The sequence below is a fragment of the Stegodyphus dumicola genome, chromosome X2, assembly GCF_044657685.1.
Source record: "Stegodyphus dumicola isolate Sdum_Otavi_A_Nest chromosome X2, ASM4465768v1".
Lineage (NCBI taxonomy): Eukaryota > Metazoa > Arthropoda > Arachnida > Araneae > Eresidae > Stegodyphus > Stegodyphus dumicola.
Window position 1 is genome coordinate 153,280,397 of NC_140781.1, and position 26,279 is coordinate 153,306,675.

General features: G+C 33.1%; 1 protein-coding gene across 4 annotated transcripts in view; it reads left to right on the forward strand.

Moving 5' to 3' along the window:
• Nucleotides 1-6,892: 6,892 nt before the first annotated feature.
• The window catches only part of sloth2 (ubiquinol-cytochrome c reductase complex assembly factor 6 sloth 2), a 49,760-nt gene continuing 30,373 nt past the window's right edge, over nucleotides 6,893-26,279 (forward strand). Inside the window, exons 1-2 of one of the 4 annotated variants that reach the window (XM_085810178.1) lie at nucleotides 6,893-7,055; nucleotides 12,550-12,637. In XM_085810178.1, coding sequence (XP_085666304.1) covers nucleotides 12,620-12,637 — 18 coding nt within the window. In that variant the 5' untranslated portion in view covers nucleotides 6,893-7,055; nucleotides 12,550-12,619. Of the gene's footprint in view, nucleotides 7,056-12,526; nucleotides 12,638-26,279 lie in introns of all 4 variants that reach the window. The other 3 variants (XM_085810175.1, XM_085810174.1, XM_085810179.1) reach the window with 3 other exon arrangements.

Genomic DNA, 26,279 nt, shown 5'->3' on the forward strand with positions numbered 1-26,279 from the left:
TAATTAATTCCTGTGCTTCTGCTGGAGAGGACTGAATTTAAATGCAATTATTATAGTAATTTTTTGTTTAAAAAATGTTTAGGGCATTAGTGCTGTCTCATGCTAATTGGAATGAAAGTTTAGAATCGTAAACATCCCAAAGTCTGAGCACATGTATATATATACATTCACATAAATGTGAAACGAAAATATATATATATATTTACAGGGTTTCAAAATAAATTAAATTTAAATAATTCTCTTGCGCCATTGCTGCAAGGAATGAAATTTGAATTTAACAAACATTTTCTATTCGTAAAAGCAAATTTAAAGTTAATTAAATTTAAATGAAATTTAATGCAAACAAATAAATGATTAATTATTGCTGCGAACTAATATACAATATCATTTAAATTCTGAGAGCATATGTAAATCAAGCGCAATATCATTTTTTCATTTGAGCATTTCTATTCAAAATCCATGAATAAATATATAATTCCAAAAATTTATTTATCCTATTATTCACTTATGCATTTTTATAAATTTTTTAGGATTAAATCTATCCTATAATTTTTTTAGGATTAATAAGCTATCCTATTATTCACTTATACATTTTTATAATTTTTTACTATTAATAATCTATCCTGTTATTCACTATGCATTTTTATAATTTTTTAGGATTAATAATCTATCCCATTATTCACTTATGCATTTTTATAAATTTTTTAGGATTAATAAATTTTTGGAATTATACATTTATTCATGGATTTTGATACTTGCACTTCATTTACATATGCTCTCAGAATTTAAATGATATTGTAGATTAATTCGCAGTAATAATTAATCATTTATTTATTTGCATTAAATTTCATTTAAATTTAATTAACTTTAAATTTTGTTTTTAAGAATAGAGAATGTTTGTTAAATTCAAATATATATGTACAGGGTAAGCTTTAAATTAGTATTATATAATTTTCAAACTTTTTTGCGGGGGGGGGGGAATTTAAATAAATAAGAGCATAAATAAAACAATGTATTTAACGCATATAATAATAGAAATAAATTATAAAACACGAATATAGATCAAATTGGAACAAAAAGCTGAAAAAGTTGCAGACAGGGTGCAAAAAGCGTATGGGATTCGAACTCACTACCCCCAAAAGTACACCTTAGTACCGTCAGCTTTACCACTAAAGTAGCATGACACAGGAGTCGTATGCATGTTTTGGCTTATATACATCATCAAGTAAATCAATTCTTAAAACTAAATTTTTTGGTCCTATTTCAGTCCTATCGTCTGAAAAATTCACCAGAGTTTGTTCTTCAGCTTCTAGTACATTTTTTACAAAAAAAAAAATCTTTTAAAGTGGCGTTCCGATTTAAGTGAAACGGGCTGCTAAAAATATATTTCATGTGCTTACAAATATATGTTAGCCAAAAAGATATATTTATAAAGGGAAATTCAAATTTAACATACTCTTTAATACAGTGGAATATTTAAAAGGCTATCAAATTTAATTTATAATTAACGTTTTTAGTTTTTACCTGTTTCAAAAGAAAAAAATAACAAATCTTTTAATCATATCTAATTTGCTATAACAGTTTGATATAGTCAGACATTCTTTTTCATTAAAGGTAAAGGAGTATGCAGAACTAGGAAATAATTGTCAGGACAAATTTTGCTATTTCATGGACTTGGAATTATAATTTTTGCCGCTGATTTTCTTGAACTGAATTTCTTGAACGCTTGATTTTATCTGCGAACAAGTACTGTAGTTGCAGTTATCTTATTTTTCTTATCTTTTTTTAACTAAATTCAGCTGATTGCTGTCTTTATCAGCACGCAGATTTCTCGCTATAATGTTAATTCAGAAATAAGTATTTTTTAGCAAAACATTCTTTCCCTAAGCGAACGTTCATCGCTACTTCTGCCGCCATTAATTTTGGTGACTACACCTGACAAGGAGGTTAGACACCTGATTACTCCTTTTTACCATGTGACCCCCAACGCATCCGCGTTGAAACTCCATCCGTACGTCATTCGTCACCGCACATCGACCGGATTGCAGATGTCAATCAAAGTGATTTCGCTCGCTGATTGGAGAAAAGCATAGACACCGCAACGCTTACGCAGCAGTGGAAACGGGCCTTAATATTTTGTATCTGCGTTTATTTTCAAAGTCTGTGGGAAATTTGGTAGTTTTGTATTTACTCGTAGCTTATGTATTTGTAGTTCTGGTTTGTATGTGAGTTTTATTATGTAATTTTTTTATTACGTTATATTTTCGTAACTGCGTTTTGTATGCCATGTTTCATATTCTCACGTCTTCAGTTGAGGGCGCTGTGTTCACTCACGATGGAGGCAGGATCTTAGGAGAGCTCCTAAATTTTCAAAGTTGTTTTTCAGAAAATTTTCATTTCCTTAAGAAAAATTTTCGCGAATATCCTCTACAATGTCTCGTTCTTAAAATCCGAAAGTTCTCCTGTATCTAAAGGTCTTATCTTCCTTGTAATCTTTTACAACACGAGGACGGAACATTCAGATAAGTATAAATTCTTTTTTCTAAACTAAATCAGATATCTGTCACTAAAGTACCTTTAAATGCCTTTGTTTACTATGTTCATTATGATCATGCTCATTTTATTATGTTTCGGCATTAAATACTTAGTGTCGCCTGTTAGCACTACCCATCGGGACAAGCGCCTGGCCCCAGCCACCACCCCTGTTCTTATTGGTTGCCGTTTATGACGTCAGGCTGAAAAGATTTCATTATCTGTTTCGTTTGAGTTATGTCAAGGGAAACTTATAACTACTTTGGATTTGTTTATGTCCTGTGTTAATGTGAATTTGTACAATGTAACAGAATATTTGCAATTAAAACGAACCTAACAGTATAAGAAAATATGTCGGCACTTTTTATATAAATTGTTAAATCATGTTAATGGAATAGATAAAACTTTATAATGCGTAAATATCGTTTGGCTAAGCAATCTGTATTCAATGCAATTCATAGCGCTTTACTGATATTTAAGAAATATATTGTATAATTTCATATAGCAGGAGACCATTAACAAGATTTGCTTTGTCAGCAATGTCAAGCACTGAACTCTTACTGTGTAAATAATGTCTGCCGCAGTTTTCATGAATTAGCGGTTTATTTTGCAGAACAGTGTTTTTAAAAGTGATATAAATGTAAAAGCTAGTTATTGCTTGATAAAAATTAACTGTTTGTTAACAAAATAACCTTCCTTTTATTTATTGTTTGGTATCAAAATTGTTCGTAGTCAGATTCATTTTTCACTTTCTAATTCTAGGCATTCATTTCTCTTATTTATGGTTAAAAATAAGGTAAAGTAATAAGATATTTTTAAAGCACTAATAATAGCGTTTATTTGACTTTGTCAATTGGAGTTATCATGCTGTTTTTTTATGCATTATTGTTTTGTTTCTTAACTTTTATATCTTATAAAAAGTGTTTATTGTCAAATGACTTCGATATTCATCTAATGACTAAACGGTTATCGACTGTACATCGATTTGCACCTTTTTGTAATACTATGTATATTAACAATATATTTCTTAGTTTTTGCTTTTTTGTAATTTTCGCAAATATGGCAAATTATTCTATCATCGCCCATCGCTTCGCCTGTTTCAGCGCTAAAATGACCTCGGGTTCAAGCTTTTGGCGCACAATAATGCCGCGGAGAATTCTTTTCGTCACTGTATGACATCAGAAGTCGTGTCCAATAAGAGCTTGGGGTGGTGGCTGGGGCCAGGCGCTTGTCCCATCGGGGGCCCCTTTCAGGAATTTCTCGAGAGGGAAAAAACACGATCTTGGGCCTCGATTGAATGTATAGATTTGCGGTTTTGCTCCTTCCGCATATGAGAGACAAAGATTAATCTACATTCCCTATGTATTTAAATTAAAAGCATATATTAATACTGTGTGCTTCAACTTGGTAAACTAGTACAAATATAGTAAAATATGACAGTTAAATAAATAAAATGCTTATTTTTTAATTAATTGATATTAAAATTAAAATAAACTCTGTAATTTATTTACTTATTTATTTTTGCTGATATGCTTCGCACTGTATAGATTTATGATTTTGCCTGATACTGTTTTCTGGATAATGTATGAATATGTTGAAAACCGCAATAGATGACGTTACTTTAGTTAATATACAATTTTGCCTGATATTACATGTCTTTTGATCTTATGTGTCTTTTATTACTGTATCTCAAGGTAGAGGCAAACATATTGTTTCTTATGTTAAAAAAAAATTAAATTTTAGTTTCCCTGTCATAGCAAAAGTTAGCTTCTAAACTAGACTTATACTGTTATGTGACTGGACTCCCAATATTTATATTTTTATAATTAATTTTCCCCCGCACATCTATTCAGCTTTATTAAACACACTCATTACACACATCTGGAAGACTCTATTTAATGTAAATGATAACAACTTCCTTCCCTTTTGACTACACTCATAAACACAATCGTTGCTTTTTTTTAAAAAAGAAAATCCTCTTACTTCCTTTCCTTTTCCTTCTATAGGACCCCCCTTTCTTTTCTTTTTTTTTTTTTTTTTTTTTTCTTTTTAAAATTTCCTCTCCATTACCTTTTAGGCCATTTATTTTTTATATTTATTTTGTCCCATCTTTTCTTCCTGGCCTTTCGAACTCGTATAAAATATACGAAGTTCCTATTTACTCTCCTCTGAAATACGAAAATTGCCCCCCTTTGTATATACCTTTCCTTCGCACCTATGCTTGATTTTTTGCCCATTATGTAAATCAAAGGAAGAAATTTAAATATAAAATAATAAGTTCTCTTTCAATCTTTAAATTTGCAACTATGGAATCTTTATTAAAAAAGCTATGAAATTCATAATGTAAACATTAAAATGTATTAACAATGAAGTAAGTTATGAAACATATTTTTTTAATTATAAAAGGTGATTGCAAATATGTATCTTAATGACATAAAACTGTATATGGGAAAAGCTGCATGTATGTCAAATTGTTACTTCGGAACTTTTAGTATGCTGCTGATCATCTTCAGACTATGAACTAGCAATCTTTGTTGTTATAAAAACTATCATTATCTAAATCATCTGGTATGTATTCCGAAGAGCGATTGCATATTTTTCCTTCAAAATTTTGAATTTCAAGAATATGCAGAAATAGTAAAATAATCAGTTTATGGCATTTACCTATGAAATGTAACATTAGATGGTGAATAGCCGGAATGATTGTTGCATCCTGGAGCAGTGCACTAACCCATTTTATTTTGCTGAGCAGTTTCAATGCAAATATAAACAAAACTTTCGTCTTATCCCCACGCTACACAGCGGCCATTAAGGCTCCTCTATATAGGAGCCCCTACAGTTACAGAATATATATATATTGTTTCATAAGAATAAAAAGTAAAGTTAAATAATTCTCATGTGCCATTGCTGCAAAGAATGAAATTTGAATTTAACAAATATTCTCTATTCATATAAAGTTAATTTAAATTATGAAATTTTAATTGCATACATATCAAATATTAATTATTGCTGCAAACTAATTTACTATATCACTGAAATTCTGAGAGCATATGTAAATTAAATGCACGTATCTAAAACCATGAAAAAATATATAATATTCCAAAAAACTAATCCCAAATATATACATATATATATATATCTCAAAGACAGGCATATGCATAATTTCTGTTAGAAAAACAATTTCTCCGAGATTACGTTTTAGAGTAATTAAAACAATACATTAATGGTGATATTATTACTGCAATCCAAAATTCGCAGTAATTAACGATTTCGATCATTACTACGAAAAAAAACGGGATGAAAAAGAAAGAATCCTGATACAATAACATTAAAAATTTGTGTGTTTACGTATAAAAATATATAATATTCTCAAATAGGTCATTTAAGCATAGTCTTTGATTCGGAAACATTTCCAGAAGTATTTCAGTTTTCATAATCTGAAGTAAAAACAAACCTGCTTTTGCAGAGAATATCCATTGGCAGTTGCCTTCAGAAAAGGTTTCAATTCATTGAAGCAAACCGATTTAATCTGAATCAACTGATGAATTCGCGCTCCACCATTTCAAAAGCATTACGACTGTCTCTTAAATGCCAAGGGATTCGATCAGCATTTCTCCGATTTCTTAAACGTCTGAGCAAAATCACTTCAGCCATCTTCTTTACAGTCGCTGTTAAGAGTTTGCGGCAGGTCAGGAGTAGCCGCAAAATTCCTCTATGGTAGTGACGTATTTTCAGTAGGCGTGTCCGAAAAGCGTTGCACTTGAATTCGGTTTTGCAATGCAAGTGCGATTACCATGACAAGTGTTGCACTTGAATTCGCCCCTTAAGGCCCGTTTACACTAGCGGAACTTTGGTCCCAAGAAACGTACGCTAACGTTAAGTTGTTACTCCCAAGGATCCCACCCGTTTACACTTGTAAGTCTCAAGAATTTGTAAGCCTAAGAATTACTACCCCCAACCAATCCAGTCGCTTTGATTTGCGCATGGGCAATATTTCCTATTTTGGGGTACAATGTCGAAAGTTTGCGGTAGAATGTCTAAATTTAAAAAAGCTGAAGAAAGAAAGCGCGTTATGCATTTGAGAAGTAATTTAATATGTATGTATTTGCTGTACAAAAGCGTTTGTGTTCCAAGGCGGGAATGGGTTCGGTCAATTTTTCAAGAGCGAGATACGTATTCGGCTCATGCAGCATTGTTTCCGTCACTGAGGCAGAAGTACCCAGAATTATTTTTCAATTATACTTGAATGACGGCAAGTTATTTTTATTTTTTAGCAAAACCTGAAAGTAAAAATTGAAGGAAAGGTCATCAGTCGTGAAGTCACGTTTCTGACCTCCTTGTTTCGCCCAGTGGGCAGAAAGATTTAGGAAAGTGCCGAAACGAGAAATCTGTGTCTATCCATTGTATGCTTCTGTAAAACAGTGTGGCGCTAAAGACGGTAATTTGAAAATTTACCCGAGTACAGTAGCGAGTGATTCTATACATAATTTATTTATATTTTCATATAGATAATTGTAAGAAAGGTGAGCGCCGAATTTTGAATTAAGTCATGGTTTTGTATGTTTTTCTCTTCATACATTCTTAGTTTATTTGTTTTGAAACTTTATTGATTGAATATTTTTAATGAAAAAAAAACTATTTTTGTATAAATTTCTTACAGTTAACTCTCACGAAAGTATCTAGTATCCCTTTATTATGTATTCATTTCATTAACATAATGAGCTCGTGTTTATCACAGATGTGCTTACTTCATGTTGTTTCATTGTTACTCTAGAATGCTGCGTGTTTCTGAATAATCTTCAGGCATTAGCACTTTAATTTATATCTTAGTATATTATCATGTGTTTATCGTTTTCTGTTAATCACAGTTTAGTAACCATGCAAATGTTGAATTGATGAAAGTGAATCATAATTTGACCTGTAACAGAAGAATTGGAGCAGATTAAAATGGAAGCTTGGTTTAATCCTAGTATCCGGTGCACACGGGATTTGGCTACTTTTGGCGACTTTATGATGAGCAGTAAAAACGCAACATATACGATGAGTAGTAAACGGATCATTCAAAGAATATATATAGTTATACATAGTATATACTATGTATATAATGTATATACTATGTTATATACACACATAGTATATAGTATATATATAGACGTTCTTTGGATCATTTTTGGTGTTGGCGGGTTTTCATCCGCAGAGAACCCGTTGGCGCTTCGGGAAAGAACCCTTTGGCGCAGTTGCAGTTTTACTCGCCAATGAGCCGAGCCGTAAGCGTGATATATTGTAAACGTGGTTTTTAGTGATGTAAATTCAAGTTAGCAGATAATGGTAGTAAAAATTCACAGATAATAAGTATGTAGATATGAAACTAACAGGTTAAACGTGATATACGAAAATAAATTTCTATTAAATTCAAGTTAGCACAGAAAACAATGTATTAAACATAACGGGAAGTAAAAATTCATTTAAAAAATAACAATTAGTATTCTTATACTTACGTTTACAATATACTTATATGTATTTTCTCTAATTCATATAGAATACTAATATTTCTATTACAAATGTCTTTTTTCACTATTAAGTACTTTGCCTGTTGATTGATGTATTTCGATAAGAGCCATGCCCATGTAATAAATTAATGAATGCATGACCTTTAATATATCCATTTTACATAGTTTTAAGTTTTTTTTTTTTTTTTTCAAGTTACTTGCATACAGCTTAAAGCATTTTACGTTGAAACAAATACCTATCCTTTTTCATAATATATTTCACAATACAAATAACCTTCAACAGTAATCAAATTTTCTTCAGTAGCATTTTTAATAAAACTAGAACTTTATACATTTTAAAATTATTATAGGGGTTGGAAACCTCATGGTTCTGCGTGCTTACAGCTGTTAATAATTAAGAACATAACGTGAACAGCCATGTCACAAATTAGCATTCACCCATCCCGCCATAATTTCTTCCTTTGATCCCGAACTGACGACCCGAGAACCGGCATCTTTCGACGAAAACTTCTTTAATTATGCGAAAATATTTCTATCTATTCATTGTTAAAAAATTCAGAAAAATAATAATAAATAAGAGAAAAATAATACAAATCTCCAAATGCGAACGACGACAACCTTCGCATAAGCGAATAGGATGAATTAGCTAGGTTACCAGGTTTGAACTATTATCGCCAAAGTTGGCGATGTTTACATTTACCGGGTTCTCTGTGGAAGTGCTTCCGTGTTGGCGATAATTTTCAAAATTGCGCCAAGGCTGCACCGTATACTAGGATTTTACCTGGAAGCTTTATGTGTATTTCATAACTTACCCTCGAGCGCAATACTTCTTATAAGTGCAGGTTAAAAAATATTGTAATTAATGTTATTAATATTCAGTAATTATTAAAAATGTAACCACTTACCTTTGTGGGCATGTTTAACCCTTAAACGCAGTGGTGGGGTCTGTATGACCGTGCCAATATTTTAGAACTGCGAAACTGCTTAGAAGTTATATAGTTATTCTTCTCCTTTTCAGTACTTTCAGTTAACATATAACTATTCCTAAATTTTTATTAAACTGTATCCATTAGTTCTTTTAAATCATTTTTTTAATTGGGCCACATTCACATAGACCTTACCTCTGCATTTACATTACTTTTTTCTCGCATGAGGGAGAGATGACCTTTATTACTACTTGAGTGTCGAACTTCTCTAGAGGTTTGACATATGTCGGTACTATGAAAAAAAGAGAGAGAAATACCAGGTGAATTTTTGCCAAATAAAACGAAATGTAAAGGAGCTTCCCTTTATGCAGTAACAGACAGAATGACACTCATTTCATATGTATTCAAATATTATAGTGTTATTCTCATTTCTTCAATGCATCAATCAGAATCAGAAGACCTTGAAATTGGCAAACCAAAAATAATAACATTTTGCAATTTAACTAAGGTGTAGGTGCATTGGATGGAAAATGTTCTAAATATTCTACAAGACGATGGCCAATGGCCATATTCTTAAGGTTACTTGATGTAAGTGGAATTAATGCACATGTAATGCATCAATCATTAAGAAAATGGGGCCAAATTGGAAAAAAAATGATCTTTTTATGGAGTATCATCAGAAAAAGTGAAACTACATATGAAACAAAGGCTTCTAAAGCCAACTGTGAACCGAGAAATAAAAATGAACATTCAGAGTGTGCTAGGAATTTCCAGAGTAATCTGTTCTAGCTCAGATGTAACCAATACCCTTGAAAAGTGTAAAGCATGCTCTCTGTATCACCCTAGACTAAGAAGAAAACTGTGTATTGCAGCTGCAAGAATCAGATATGTAATGAATGTGTTAAGAGAATTTGCAAAAATTGTGTTGGAAATGCATAAATAATGTGCTGCAGTTTTTTAATATTTTTTATATATTATCAGGTTTTTTTGCCACGCTAGTGTAGAATTGGGTGCCCTTTCGATTAGCGACAATTTTTTGTAAAATTTTGGTGATAAAATCTCATTTCTGGTTATTATGATAGTTTAACTTTGCTTTAGCCTCCTGATTTTTTTTTTTTTTTTTTTTTTTAATAAAAGTAGATTGGTGTGTACATGGATAAATTTAAAGCAGTGCACAATGCCTAGCTTGTGCAATTCTGGGATGTTTTTTTTAAGTGAAAACAGATCGATGTGTACATGGACACAGAGTTTATGCGATTCTTTGACTTCTTATTTTGGTTTTGTGTAGCGGCCATCTTGAAATTGTTTCTTCCTGGTGCTGATCTTGGCGTCAAAAAAGAATTGCCAAAAAACAAGGGGAACCCAATTGTAAACTTTTACCTTTTTTGCATTACTTTATATAATCCGGATTCTGTAGATGGTAAATTAAATAGTTTATTTTGTACACATTTGCAAGTAAGTAGTGTTTATTTTATTTATTTGATTATTTCTTACTTTTTCATGTGTGATTTGAAAAATTAATTTTTAATGCATTAATTTTAGTTTTAAAAAAGCTTCATTATAACAAGCAAAGTATATTAATGCTTATATAGTAACAATAGTACATTATTTGAAAATTTTAGTTTTTAAAATGCATAAAGTAGAGCGTGGTCTGAGAGACCCCCCCCCCCTCCTCTATGTTTATGTAACAGAAAATGGACGTCTGTACTTAAGGGTTAAGAAAATAAAAACATAATTCGCTGTAAAAATGAACACATTTATTTTTCAGGAAACTTACAGAAAAGAATGTTTAAATATCTGATCCAACACCATATGGTATAAATTATCAAGCTAACAAATTAATAGATTGTTAAACAAAATTTTTTAGCATTGTAGTGCGGGGCTTATAAGATGAGATTTACTCGGTGTCAACCAGCTGAACCTTATTTGTACGAGTTGGGCAGATTGCAGTTTGACATTTTTTGCATTCTTCCGAAACCTATTTCTGTGATGCAGGTTCAACACTTACATCTTTTTTAGAACCTATATCTACAAAAATAAATACTAAAATGAAATATTATGAGCTTTCAAATGTATGACAAATTTGGGTGCAATGTGCCTGAGAAGCCAATATATTGATAAATGCGCTCCATGGCACGGGGAAAATAACTAAACTGGATGGCTCCAAGCATCTACTTAAAGAAGACTACTAGGTGAGACAACCTCATTCCATTCCTAGGGGAGAAACAATGAACAGAAATGTCCAAGTTGTGCCTTTAAAGCCAATTGTGTTTAACCGAGGGTTCAGTACATGGCACTTAAATCACTTACATTAAAGAAAAGAAAAATAAATTCTGAAAGAAACTTAGGTACCATTTTTAACCATTTTTATATTTTTTCATCATAGACATTTTATTTGCTAGAGTAGACTGAAGGGTACCCCTTGCATTATCGCGAAGTTGTTTCATTTATCGCCAAGTTGTTGTTTCATTTATGGTAGCCTGAGTCATTAAATGTTCCGTAAATATACTTTTACCTAGAATTGGGTGCTCCTTTCACTTTTTAAGTGGAAATATATCGATGTGTACATGGACGAAGTCAAGGGACTGTGCAATGCCAAGTTTGCGCAATTCTCTTATTTTTTTAGGTGAAAATAGGTCGACCTGTACATGGATGAAGTCAAGGGAGTGCTCAATGCCTAGTTTGTGCAATTCTGTGACTTTTTTTTAAGTGAAAATAAGTCAATGTGTACATGGATACCGAGTTTGTGCAAGTCTTGCTATTTTGGCAGCGGCGATTTTAGGTAGACAAAGCTAAAATAACAAGTCGGAAAGACCCGTCTACACGTACCGATCTTTTCGGCTGACTCTGTCGTCCGACAATATGGTACCGTGATACCGTGACAATATGGTACCGTGATTCACTTTACCATAAGTCAATGAAGTCACTGTGAAGGAAGAGTTCCCGCCCTTTACAGCGTCACACTCTCAACGATTGTGAAAACAAACCTGTGGTATGGTGTGCGTTTACTTCTGTTAGTTCGTATTGAATCAAAATAATGGATGAAAATTTAGCTTTAATTGTTACTATAACAACATCTGCTATTTTAATCTTTGCTGCTGCTGCAGAAGAAGATAAAAGAGAAAAATGGAAACTTCTTTGGACTAGAAACTGTGTCAAATGCCGGGAAATTCATGTTGTCCATGATACCCTGTTCTGGGAGTTGCCTTTGGAAGATAACGGTGGAATTCGGATGATGCCATGCAATTTTGATTTTTTGTTACAGTTTGTAACAAAATTTTAAAACAGTGACACTATCATGCGTTCCGCAATTTCGCCATCTGAGAGGCTGCACGTTACTCTATGCTTTCTAGCTGGTGGTAAGTTAATTTTTATGTTATTAGAAATTACCTAATTGATTTTATTGAAATTAATAAATCATAGTCACCAAAACTGAAGTATAAATGTAAGGATAGTTTTAATATTATTTTAGTTTCGAGAAATTATGAATTAATTTTATAATATTTCATTGCATCATTTTTAATGAAAATGAAAATCTTCTTTATTATTTTGTTACAGGATGTTCTTATTCAAATTTTCAGTATTTGTTTAGGATACCCAAGCAAACTATCAAAAATTATACCAGAAGTTTTGGAAGCTTTATGGGAATCCATGCAAAATTACGTAAAGGTGAGTAATAACCTTGTTTATTATATGATATAGTAAGTTTATATGTGATCATGAACTATTAGTTTAAAGGAAGAACTCACGTTTAGCTTTGAAAGCTGGTTTTCCTTAAAATGCCATTTAATTAACAAAGCATTACAACAATTCAGTACGTAGGTTTCTGTTTACAAATAAAGTAATATAATGAAAGAGCTGCATTTTGGTTCAGTAACTGGTAAATAGGAGTTTCCTTCCCCTCTCTTAGTTTTTAACAAACGCTAAATAAAATAGACTGTACTCTTATATGCGCCCTAAGATCACCAAATGTGGCGATATATCTTTTGCGCTGGTTTTTGGCATGATTCCATGTTGTGGGATGGTTTGGTGGACAATGCTATGGCAACTGTTTTGCTGCAGTGTCATGCGTGGTTTGAAATGGCCTATGTTGCAATGATAGATGTGGTGGGAAGGTTTCAGTCGCATATTTTAGATTGTGTGAAAAGTAAATTTAGTATTAAAAGGTACGATGTTGGAGCTGTTAATGAGTCTTTTTTCCACGGGTGTGTTTATGAGGATCGAAGTGTATTTTTGGAATTTCTGTGGTACTTATAAAACGGAGTGCGAAATGTGGAGCTGCTATGAGAACTCGGCCGAAGAAGAAGGGCGTTTCTGATAGTTCTTGTGTGGATTTGCAGTTAAATGCTTGCTGGTAAAGTATGCGACTGTCAGCAGAGTTTAAGACTTGGATCATGGTTTTCGTGTAGTAAGTTACTTTGGAGGAAGTTTTTATCGTTACTTTCGAAATTTTGAATCGTAGAATTTCGACAGAAAGACATGTGATATAGCAAAATGGTGGAACTTTTGTTCACAGACATTGTGTGTCTGGCGAAATTTTATTAACGAATATATTATGGTAAGTGCATTTTATTTTACTGTCTTTATTTTGTAGAATGTTATGTTGGTTGATCTTTACAAAATGGTAACTGGTAGTTTGGCAACATTTTCGAGGCGATAAAGGTTACTACCTGGGACTTTGGTAATAATGTGAGCAGTACTCAGTTCCGATTGGGTATTATTTTGTGTGAGGGAAATGAGAGATCATGGGATATGTCATGTGATATTAATGGACGAATTACGGTTCTTTAATCGGAAAAGGGGGGAAATCGGGAAGAAGTCTGGAAATTTTGTATTTGGCTTTATTCTGTGTTTTGTGAAACAGTGTTGGTTAATTTTTGGATCCCATGGCCGTAACTAAAGTGAATTCGAAATGGGTATTTAGTGGTATTGAAAAGGGTAGTTATAAATGTTTGTTTAAAGTTGTGCGAGATAGAAATAAAGATGTTTTATTAAGTTATTTATTTTACCTGGTACCTTGCTGTGAAATATAAGTATGATTTTAAAGATCCTGAAACAGAAAGAAGAAAAGTTTATCGGACACGTAATCAAGATTCTGAAGAAGATTAGGTAAGTTAGTATTTTTAATTATTTGAGGATATTATTTTTATGCATTGTTCTAAATGTAAGGTGGAAAGGAATTTGGTATTATTGGGAAAATTGTTATTAGCAATGATTTAGTTTAAAGTAATTAGGATTGTAAGGTAATTTTTATTAATTTAATGTATGTGCTCATTTATATTTTAAGTAGTGTTTTTGAATTTAATTATATTTTAATGAAATGATAGTTATTTTGTGAATTTTATGTTTGTAGGAATTTGGTATACGTTTTAGTTGAAGTAAACGTGAATGGAAATAATTTAAATATCTGACACTAAGTATTTGTAATGGTTGCGGTATGAATTCGTTGGTGACGTTTATAATATAATAGATGATTTAGAGGTAAAAGTTTTTGGATATTTTATTTATTTTATATGTGGAAATGTTCATATTTGGAAAGGGTAAATACTTTTTCGTGATCAGGTAATTTCATATATGTTCTTTTTACCGGGTTTAAAGATTGAGAAAATTGTCATGTATTTTCGTGAAATTTTTCTTATTTATGAGAAAAAAGCAGTGTACATGGATATAGTGAGGAGTGTGCGCAATGCCATTTTTGTGCAATTCTGGGATGTTTTTTTACGTAAAAATAAGTCGACGTGTACATGGTTTAGTGATATTTTAATTAAATGATAGTTATTTTGTGAATTTTATGTTTGTAGGAATTTGGTATATGTTTAAGTTGAAGTAAACGTGCATGGAAATAATTTAAATATTTGATACTAAGTATTTGTAATGCTTGCGGTATGAATTCGTTGGTGACGTGTATAATGTAATAGATGATTTAGAGGTAAAAGTTTTTGGATATTTTATTTATTTTATATGTGGAAATGTTCATATTTGGAAAGGGTAAATACTTTTTCGCGATCAGGTAATTTCATATATGTTCTTTTTACCAGGTTTAAAGATTGAGAAAATTGTCATGTATTTTCGTGAAATTTTTCTAATTTATGAGAAAAAAAGCAGTGTACATGGATATAGTGAAGAGTGTGCGCAATGCCATTTTTGTGCAATTCTGGGATGTTTTTTTAAGTAAAAATAAGTCGGCGTGTACATGGTTTATGTGTATGTGTTATTTTGAAAAACGCGTAAGGAGTATGGTATTGTGCCCTTTTTCCCAATTTTGCAGTGAATATTTGTCATGATTAAGTAGTTTTGTTTGATAAAATTTCTAGCATAAGTGTAATTCGGCTAGTAGATTGTTGGAAGAAGTGTTCAGTAGATAAAAAGAAAAGAAACATGTCTTTACTTCGTGAAGACAAAATGGCGGCGGGGGAAAAAAATAGAGGGTTGCTGTAGGAGAGTTGGTTGCCAAATTTTCGACAAAAAATCGCCAAGTTACCATAATGTAAAGATCAACCGTTATGTTCATTGTTTTTTTACTATGAATTTCTGTTCTTATTATTGCTTTTGAATTGTTTGTAATTTTAGTTATTTTACTTTATTTTGTTGATTTCTGCGCAATGCCTAGATTTTGCAATTCATAGATGTTTTTTTAAGTTTAAACAGGATGCTGTGTACAGGGTATTCTTTGAAATTTATTGTTGTTATGTTAATTTATTAAAGCGAGGTGTGCATAGTTTGTAGATTCGTTTGTTGTCTAGATTGTGCAATTCGTAGATGTTTTTTCAAGTTAAAACATATCGCTGTGTACATGGATTCTTGTCAAATATTTTTAGTTAGGAATTTTACATTTTTGCTATCTGAATTTTTTGTTTTTGTTTCGGATTTTTAGCTTAAATTGTGTACTCAAAACATGGTTTTTGCATGCACGAAAACCACGTTTTGGGAGACATTTTAGGCTTAAATTTCGAAATGTAGGCAAAATATTTATATAGTAATATGGCACCATGGAGAGAAATTTGGCAACTTGAGGGTGCATATAAGAGTAGTTCCATAAAATAAAAAGCAATCTTAATTTAACATAGATTCTCAATAAGATTCTGATTCAAGGGTAATCAAACATTTTCAGATACTGATTATGTTGATCGCCACCAAAAAGTCATGAACAGGTACACTTAAGGCAGTGAATGAATAGAACTACTTAGAAACTATTCCAAACTGAAACTACTTTTTCTACCTTATTTAAAATCAGCTAACAAACTATCACACAGTAAACTACAGTGCTGTGTGATACAGCAAGCTATTGTGTAGTTTGCTGCGCTGTGTAAAATATTGTGTAGTTTGTTGTGCTGTGTAAAATATTGTGTAATTTGTTGTAGTTGCTATTGTGTAGTTTGCTGTGTTTCCTTCACATTGCAATCATTCATCTGCTAACAAACTATCACTTTCTCTGCGTGGATATTATGATAAAAAATATTTGTTTACCCTCTATTAATTATCGTAGTTTCATTTATTGGATTAAAAATGACCATTACTTTGAAACTTTTTCAAATATCTTATACATTAACAGCAGCCATGAAATTTATCCAATCCACAATGAGATTTTATTTCATCCACCCTTTTTTATCTGTTTTACTAAATAATGTATGTAAGTGCTAATATATAATTTACACAGAAATATTTTTTCTTATATTCCTTCCTGAAACTCAGGATGCGTGTATTAGGGCGAGTCAAATGAAAGTGAGCCAACCCCTCCTCAGCAAGAATGGTTCGGTCCATCATCTGCGGCGCATGCGCGTAGCATAGAGACAGCCTTCATTTACGAAAGTGGCACGAAAGTGTGAGGTTAAAGTTCTTTAAGGCGCTCTTACACTGGGTTGAAGACTGTAGCATGACATAATGGACGCTCCAAAAGAGGAACAGCGTAGTGTGGTCAGGTTTTTGACAGCTGAAGGTGTTTCCCAACATGAAATTAGTCGCCGTATGACTGCTGTGTACGGTGAACATTGCATCGCATTGGCCATTGTGAAGCGTTGGAGCAAACGGTTCAGAGAAGGACGTGAAAGTTGCAAAGACGTTCCAAGACCGGGCCAAAGCCACCTTGCAATCACCCCCGACACAATTGCACAGGTTGATGAGCTGATTAGACAAGAACGGAGGATAAGCATCGATGAACTGGCAGAGCGTGTGAACATCAGTCACGGTTCGGTTCACACCATAATTCATAATCATCTCGGTTATCGGCTTTTGTGTGCTCAATGGATGCCCAAGATTTTGAACGACCGCCAGAAGACGGAGAGGTTCGGCGCTGCTCTGACTCATCTCATCCGGTATCACAATGAGGGTGACAACTTCTTGTCTGCAATGGTGACTGGAGACGAATCATGGTGCCACCACTACGAACCTGAAACACGCCGGCAAAGCTTACAGTGGAAACATTTGAATTCACCCCCCGAAGAAAGCAAAGGCTGTCATTTCCTCGGGAAAGGTGCTATTGACTTTTTTTTTCGATCGTCAGGGGCCATTACTGATTGAATTTGCTAAGCGTGGAGAGACTATCAATAGTTCGCGATATTGTGCAACGCTGGATCGGCTGCGTGTCGCAATCAAGAACAAACGACCTGGAAGATTGACGAATGGTGTGATCTTGCTACACGACAATGCTCGTCCCCACGTCGCTGATGTGGTTAAGACACAACTGGCAAAGTTCAAGTGGGACACGCTGCAACATCCTCCATACAGCCCAGATTTGTCGCCATGCAACTTTCACATTTTCGGGAAACTAAAAAAACATCTCAAGGGTACCAGATTCGTGTCGGACGCCGCCGTGAAAGAGTCGGTTACAGACTTTTTGAATCGACAGCCCAAGCAGTTTTATGAGACGGGTATCATGCGGCTCATTTGTCAATAGGATAAATGTCTCAATGTTCATGGAGACTACCTTTACATAAAGTACTCTGTTTGTCATATATTCGCATTGGCTCACTTTCATTTGACTCGCCCTTATATCTTTCATATTTCAATGATTCATCTTCAAGCAAAACATCACTTTATCTGTATAGATAATATGATCAAGATTTGTTTCCCTTATATTAATTATCTTAGTTCCTTTTATTAGATATATAGTTTGAATGATGGATGTATAATTTAGAGGAAAGAATAATATGAATACATTGTCTCTCAGTAAAACTTTAAGTGAAATATGAACCAGACAGTTATCTGTGATCAGGACAATTTTTGTATCATCAAATAAACCAACCGAAAAATTTTGCCGAGCCTCATGTATGAAGTTATTTTTAAACAAGTCCTTCAATCCTTAGGCTGTTTTATTTTCATGGTATATAACAAAAAAAATTGTTAGTCTCACTTTGGAATCTGTGACACCAATTGGATGTTTTCCTGTAGAGGTTGCCAAGGTATTTCACGGGTCTATTAGAATTGGACCTTTCAATGGCATGCTATCGTTGTGACACCATCTAACTAATTTAGTCATCACTTTTAGCACAATTTTGTGTCATTCCTTGCGAGTGTGGTGTCAGAATCCACAAAACATTTTTTTTATTTGCTTATGTTGTATACAGTTGATTTTCCAATGCTGTACTCCTCACATACCATATACAGTCAAAAGTCTTTAATCCGGACTCGTCGGGACTTCGGCGATTCATCAGTTTAAATCTGGTAAGATGGCATGCAGAAATTATAAAATTAAAAATATGAAACCGTAATTTATAAAATAATCAGCAATTATGATCTAAAGGGTATCGAAATTTACAAAAAAAAAAAGAAGCTTAATATTTATTTGTTTACTTTATTAAACATTTCTTTCAACACGCGCATGTGTAAAGCATACCTTAAGCATAGCCGAAATTAGAAAATTGCAACCAGAAAACTATTTGATTTGTATTCGTGATATTTATAATGACGAGGAATTTGATTTAAATCATATCAAAGACGGAGTACATCGAGATTAAATACTACATTTAGTAAGGAATTATAAGCCGAATAAAATAAAAACATCTGCCCTAAAGATAACGATAGTGCTGACAGATCAACTTCCAGTTCATTGCCGGCGCCGCGACGTCCCCCCCCCTCCACGCAGAGCAGAGTGAAATTGATAAACAGATTTCGGAACCGTTAGATAAACAAAGGATATGCCTTTATCCATTTTTATAGCAATTTGTTTTTTGTTTGATGGACATCGAAGCATACTTTCGTTTTCTAGATCCTTTGGGAGCTCCAGCATCGGAAATTCTATTTGACATAATCGAAAGTTCAAGCTTATTTTTATAAAACTGCTCTTACAGTCTGCAAAAAATAATAAGCCGGATCCAATTCGAAGATTAAGGAACAACGCAATCATCAACATTAACTGAAATAGATAATTAGATAATTTTAGCTTATACCGTCCGTTTTACATTAAACGCGCACGCGAAAACGTATTTTGCGTGCACGCGTAAACGCGGCACATGCGCAGAAAGATTTTAGCTTTGAGGTCCGGATTATGGGTGTCCGAATTAACGACTTTTGACTGTATACCCATGTATAAATCGCCCCCCCCCCACACACACTTTAGAAAAAATTTCGGAAAAACAAACTTGTCGCATGCGCAGCCCAGCTGCTGCCGATGTTCTCGATAGAATTTCACCCACAATTTTGCAAATTTTTGTTTATTGCCATTTAAATGGTGATAAAATTTAAAAATATATAAAAATCTTCAAAGAATTTTATTCAAATCCTAATTCAGAGTCTGAATCGCCAAATAAATTCTGAAATTATTTTTCATTCATGTGGTGATCATTTCATTCATTTGTGAATCGTCATAAATTCCATCACAACTAATGTCATATCCTCACTTGGCATGGATACATTGCATCTTCTTCTGCGCCATCAGTTGCTGATTCAATACGGTTATATTAACTACAGAACTCTTCACAGATATCGTACAGATTTAATTGTTGTGTTGGCAGTGGTGATAAAGGCAAAGCATGTTTTGCTTCCCTCAAATAAAGCTAAGACTAAACTAAATAAAATTCTTGCTTTATTCCGTAAATAAAATAAAAGAGCTAACACTGTAGCCTTTACATTTAAAATCATTTAGTGAAAGCAAACTAGCATAAAGCTAACTGATAATCACACAAGAGAACTAGAAACAAGAACCATTCGCCGATACTGGCGTACATATATATATACTCGGCCAACCCACCGATCTTGACGTCATCGGCCAATCAGCGGCAACCACGTTAGCTTACCGCCGATTGACCTCCGATCAAAATTTGCATGTGGAAAACTAAAGCCAACATGGTGTGCAACGCCAGATGATAAAATGAAATAAATAAACAATTTGATTTTTTTCTGTATGAGCAGTATACGGTACATATTATCTTGTATTTAATAATCAAGTTCGCCACTGCAAATGTTTTTTTTTAGGTGCCGCATATAAGTCGACTCCCTACATCGAAGTTTGAAATTTTCGAACATATACACAGGTATATATGGTAATTTTGAGACCTTTATCAATTTCACTTTTTGTTCAATAAACATCAAAACATGCTTTTGCTTTATAGATCCTGTTGTAATGCTAGAATTAAGAACTCTTTTCAACGTAATCGAAAGTTCAAACTTTAATTTTCATAAAATTGCTGTAATAATAACAGTCTGCTAAAAAAATAACAAGCTGCATCAAATCAGAAAATTTAAAGAGCAGCAAGATTTGCTATGTTAACTGAAATTCTTTAGAATCTGTAAAGTATAATTTTAGCTTAACTGCATCTGCTGTACATATTGGCATGTATCGTGAGATTGGCAACAAAAGACAAGTTGTTCCGCTAAATTTTGTCTTGCTTCTATCGCGCATCGAGACAATTACACTTGAATTTTATTAGTTTAGTTATTTATTATACTTACGTCTATTTCTTGCACATGCTTATCTGAGTGCTGAATAAATAAATTTCCACGTATACTTAAGGCTTATTGAGGGCCAGCATTACATATCTTACTGCCTGATGCAGTCTCTTGCAGATGCTAAATTCCAAGCAAGTGCTAAATTTTGGGTCCCACTGTTTTCCCTAAATTCTAAAGATTTTGTCATCCCTTAATTTTTGTTGCTAGGTGCTTCTCTAAATTCAAAAAAATTTCACTTTCCTAAATTCTGTCGCCTGGCACGACAGAATTATGAACTCTGGCACTGGTCCTGGGTTTATGTGAATAACAAGACAATTATTTATAATTCAAATAGCATTAATCGTAATCTTTTGACCTATGAGTATCATTAACAAAATCTAATTTTAGCATATGGAAAGAAATGCTTGTTAAACTTTTTCCTTGTCAACATTTCTTAGCACATTGAAAGTGCATTTAACTTGATCTGATTGAAGGGGGGAAAAGTGTTTCATATGCAATTCTTTATTTCAATGCACTGATATTTAAGGGGAAAGAAAGAGAGATATAATTAACTTGTTCTTTTTATATAATTCTTTATTTCAATGTGCCGACATTTAAGGGAGAAAAAAGAGAAATATAATTGACTTGTTCTTTTATACAATGCTGATTTTTTTTATATTTCATGTTTAATGCTTATTTTTTCATTTTTTACAGATACCAAACTCTGCTGAAGAATGGCAAAGTATTGCAGAAGCTTTTGATGAAAAGTGGAACCTGCCACACTGATTGGTGCTATTGATGGGAAATATATTATGATAAAAGCACCTGTAGATGGTGGCAGCACTTTTTATAATTACAAAAACTTCAATAGTATTGTTCTGATGGCATCAGTTGATGCAAACTACAATTTTACATTCATTGATGTCGCATGTAATGGACGAGTATCGGATGGAGGAGTTTTTGCTAGGACAAGTTTTGTTTTTCATTATTAGAAAATAACTGCATAGAGCTGCCAATCCCAACTCCTTTGGTACCAAGTAGTGATCCTGTGAACTACTTTATAGTTGCTGATGAAGCATTCCCTTTAAAACCATATCTGATGAGACCATATCCTGGCAGAAATATCTCTCAGCAACAGAGGATTTTTCAATTATCGACTGTCCAAGGCAAGCTGCATTCAGGATACTGTCCAACAGATTTCAGATCCTGATGCAATTGATTCAACTGCCTCCACCGACAGTTGATAAAATTGTTTCTGTATGCTGTTGCATGCATAACGTTCTGCGAGAAAGACCATCTAGACAACTATATATGCCAGGAGAACTCATCGACCATGAAGATGACGAGTTTAATTTTGTGCCAGGCTTCTGGTGAAGCCAGGAATCCAATAACAAAATGAAAGCTCTCTCTAAACAAAATGGCTATGAGACGAGGTCTTTTGAAGCAAGACTTTTGTGAGAAAGAATATGTCATTATGTCAAGAATGAAGGACAAGTAAAATGGCAGAATAAACATTGAAAATAGCATTAAATATTTAATTTCATAAAATAATAAAAATAAAGAATGTTATTTGTAACAATTTTTACTTTCTGTTGCAAAACAATATGAAAAAATATGTGAAGTCTTATTTATTTTTTCACATTCATAGAATTTAATTTATTTTATTTTGTTCTGTCTGTGCATCTCTGAGAATTTGAAGCATTTCAAATTTTGTATCTGTAAGGAGTTGGGGGTCTTGTATTTGTCTTAATTCAGAGCTGAGATAGAAACCAAATTGTGATAGTGGATCTGGATTATTTTCTTTTGATTTTAGAATTGCTGAAATGTTTCCTAGTGTGGCTGCTGTGAATATGTGTTCATGTTTCTGTTTTTTATTTGAATTTGTAGTGTTTGGTGTGCATGTTTTTGATAATTGTGTATTATGCAGTTCTGGAATTTCCTGTGATTCTTCTGTAGCCTTGCTCTTCAAAATCACTGTCTTCTCAAAAGAATATGTAGTTTCTTCTTGTGATTCATGTTCAGCATCATTTGGATTCTGCAAATTAAAATTATATGTTGGTTTTTATTAGTTTGACTTTATAATTCATTCACTTATAACACATCAGAACTGACAAACTATGAAAAGATGCATAAATATTATGTGCACCCCTGCGTATGTTGCACGTAAATATGAAAGTGTCTGTTTTATCATGCATGGGCATACACATATGAATATATATCTACTTTATACATTGTTAGAATTGTTTTCAATATATTTAAATACTTTCTTCAAAAACATATTTCTGTTCAAAATCAAATATTAAAAATTTTCTTGCTTGAAAAATATGGTTTTGAAAAAACTCATGATCCTGTTACCTACATCATAACATGTTTGTATCAATAAAAAAAAAAAAAGTATCACATTTGGCATCAATAAAAGAACACTCAACAATTGCGTAGCTAAAGGGTGAGGCAAGGTAAAACATCTGTCCCTGGGTGCAGCATTCAGAAGGCGCCAAACTGATGTAGCGAAATTTTACAATTAAATGTTTTCCATTCTTGGCAGGCAGTACAGAGTGTGAAATCTTCAACACTGAAAACCCTAACTATGATATGCAGTGCATATATTTAAAAGAAAGTAAATAAGAATAAATAGATGCTAATATTTAAAAATAACAAAATATTAACTTACTTATAATTAGCTGTGAATATAAGTTATGTTTGTTACTGAAAATGGTAAGATAAATTATATATCCATTTAGTAAATATAAAAAATTGAAAGGAAAATAAAGCTAATAATAATAGTTACTAAAAAGAAGTAATATGACAGTGTTTCTTAAAAGAATAGTTCCTGTGCATCCCAATTTTAATAACTTTTCAGTATGAAGCAGGGTTGGCCTTTCATTTAAAAACTTGATCAATACGAGTGAGATTTTGATAATAATAGTTATTTAAAAAGACAAATACTTGAAATACAGTAAGAATTTATATTTCTCTATTAATATTTTAAAAAGTAGAAGTAATTGCATATTATTGCAGCCACCTTAATAAAAGTTGTAAATCTGGCAATAAAGCACAAAAAATTCTTCAGGCAACCATGCTCATAAAAATCCTTCAGTGAAACAACATTGCAATTTTTGTACGTGTTATTTTTGTTGTATTCGGAATTCCAATGGTCTTTAGAGATAAATTGTAATTTGGGTGAGGGTAGGCCGGTAACCTTGAACTAAATTTCAAAATATTGCTTGTGGAGTTTGCCAGCAATAGAAGAAACTGCAGGAATATAATATTTGGGCTCAAAACCGTTAACAAAAATGATGTGTTTGGTAGGTAGTTGGTACGCAGTGCCAAGTTTATGTAATTCTTTGTTTTTTTAAGTGAAAACAGATCACTATGTACATGGAGGGAAGAACAGCACTAAAAATTAGAAAAGGATTTTGTGAAATAATGAATGCTTCTGAACATGGCTGCCTAAAGATTTGTAATGCTGATGGTTGACAGATTTTATCACATTTTGGAAAATTTGGTAATATGTAAATATTGCCAAATTTCCCGTCGGATGTGCTATTCATGAATGAAGCAACTTTCTCACAGGACGGCATCTTCAATAGCCACAACATGTATGTGTGGGCAACTCGTAATCCACATGGCACACATCCACATGCATTCCAAACCCACTTCTCCGTGAATGTGTTGGGCGGGTATTGTTAACGACTACCTCATAGGCTCATACCTCTTACCTTCATGTACAAATGGCTTATGTTATCATAATTTTTTGCAAGAGGTGCTACCAGAATTGCTGCAGGATGTTCCGGCTGTCGTTCGTGATCGCATGTGGTTCCATCATGATGGTTGCACCAGCCCATAACCACGTGCGAGTCCGCAATAATTTGGATGGGACATTTCCGGGCCATGGTGGACTCGTTCGATGGTCACCTCGTTCGCCAGATTTATCCAGCTTGCATGTTTTTTATGGGGCCATCTGAAAAGCATTATTTACGAGACTCCCATTGACTCACTGAAGGACCTTTTAGCACGACTATCCATTGCGGCTGCAAGCGTGCACGAAATGCCTGTCGTTTTTCAAAATGTTCGTCAATCCCTTTTGTGACGTTACCAAGCATGTATTACTGCTGGTGGTCGCAATTTTGAACATTTATTGTGAATACTGTATTGCTACAAAGAAGCACTTTGTTTTGATTTTGTACATAATTTTTGTACACATTTTCCTCTTGTGTTATTTTTTTGCGTTCCTGCCTTAACCCGTCACTTTAGACCCTACATTCCTATAAAAAAAATTCATGTTTTAGTATGCTCCACCACCCCTCTGAGTTTGTCCCATGATCTATAAAACACCCTGTAGTATACATGCATAAGATAATTTTCATCATGAATAGAAAATATTTGAAGTTATAAAGTAACGAGGAAGATTAAAACTTACCAAAATAAGGTAATCCCTTAATTTTTTATTTTAAAAATTTATGTTGTTTGTGTCCCACAGTACAATATTTTCCCTGTAGAAATCAATCAGATGAAAGGTCTGATCCTCACTCCAACAAAATAGCACCATGTTTATTATTTTTTCCCAAATGACGAGAAAAGTAAATGATCACTAGAAGCTATCTCATTAGCTAGAGATGCTAGTGAGCAGTGAACACTAGATCTGAAATCGTGGCAGAGAACATGACTGATTCCTAGCACATGTGCAGATCCTTAAAATTGCTGCTCTACAAGAAAATTGGGACGTGTAGACGGGGCTAAAGAATTGCACAAACTCGTTATCCATGTACCACCAAAAATCGCTAAGGGTTACCCGTACATATACTTTTACTCAGTAGAGATAAGGATACCCCTTGTATTATTGCAAAGTTGTTGTTTCATTTATCTCCAAGTGGTGGTTTATTTATGCTAGCCTGAGTAGTTGAATGTTATGGAAACCCTATTATGGCGTAATCGGTTGCATGATTGCAGTGAATTTGTAAGGGCGTGTCGTGTGTGTTGGTTAGAAAGTACATTACTTGTTTTCTGGTTTAGACAGTAAAATTGCTGAATGTAGTAAGATTAATTTGAAGTCTCTGTATGATTTTGAAAGAAAGGGGAAAAGAGTATTGCTTGACTGGTGTGTAAATGGAGGGTTACATAGTAGCCATTATTGTCTTGTTTGTAGGAAGGAAATGCATATGGTTGGACAATAAGGCGTTACGGAGGATATTTTTGACTCTTATTTTGTGAATTTATGTGGCAATGCCAGTATACAGATTCCAGTTCAGATAATTTTAGGAAGTTTTTGGATACTGTTAAAGAGTTGTGTTTGACTGAAGACGTGTTAATTCGTAAATAAGGTAAGTGGATATTTCCTTTGTGTAAGTGCAAAGATGAATTTCATGTTTTATGTTATTTCATTGTTTGATTTAACCGCTTCCCTCACAAATTTTTTGGAAAAAAAATCATCACATTTTTTTAATTTTAT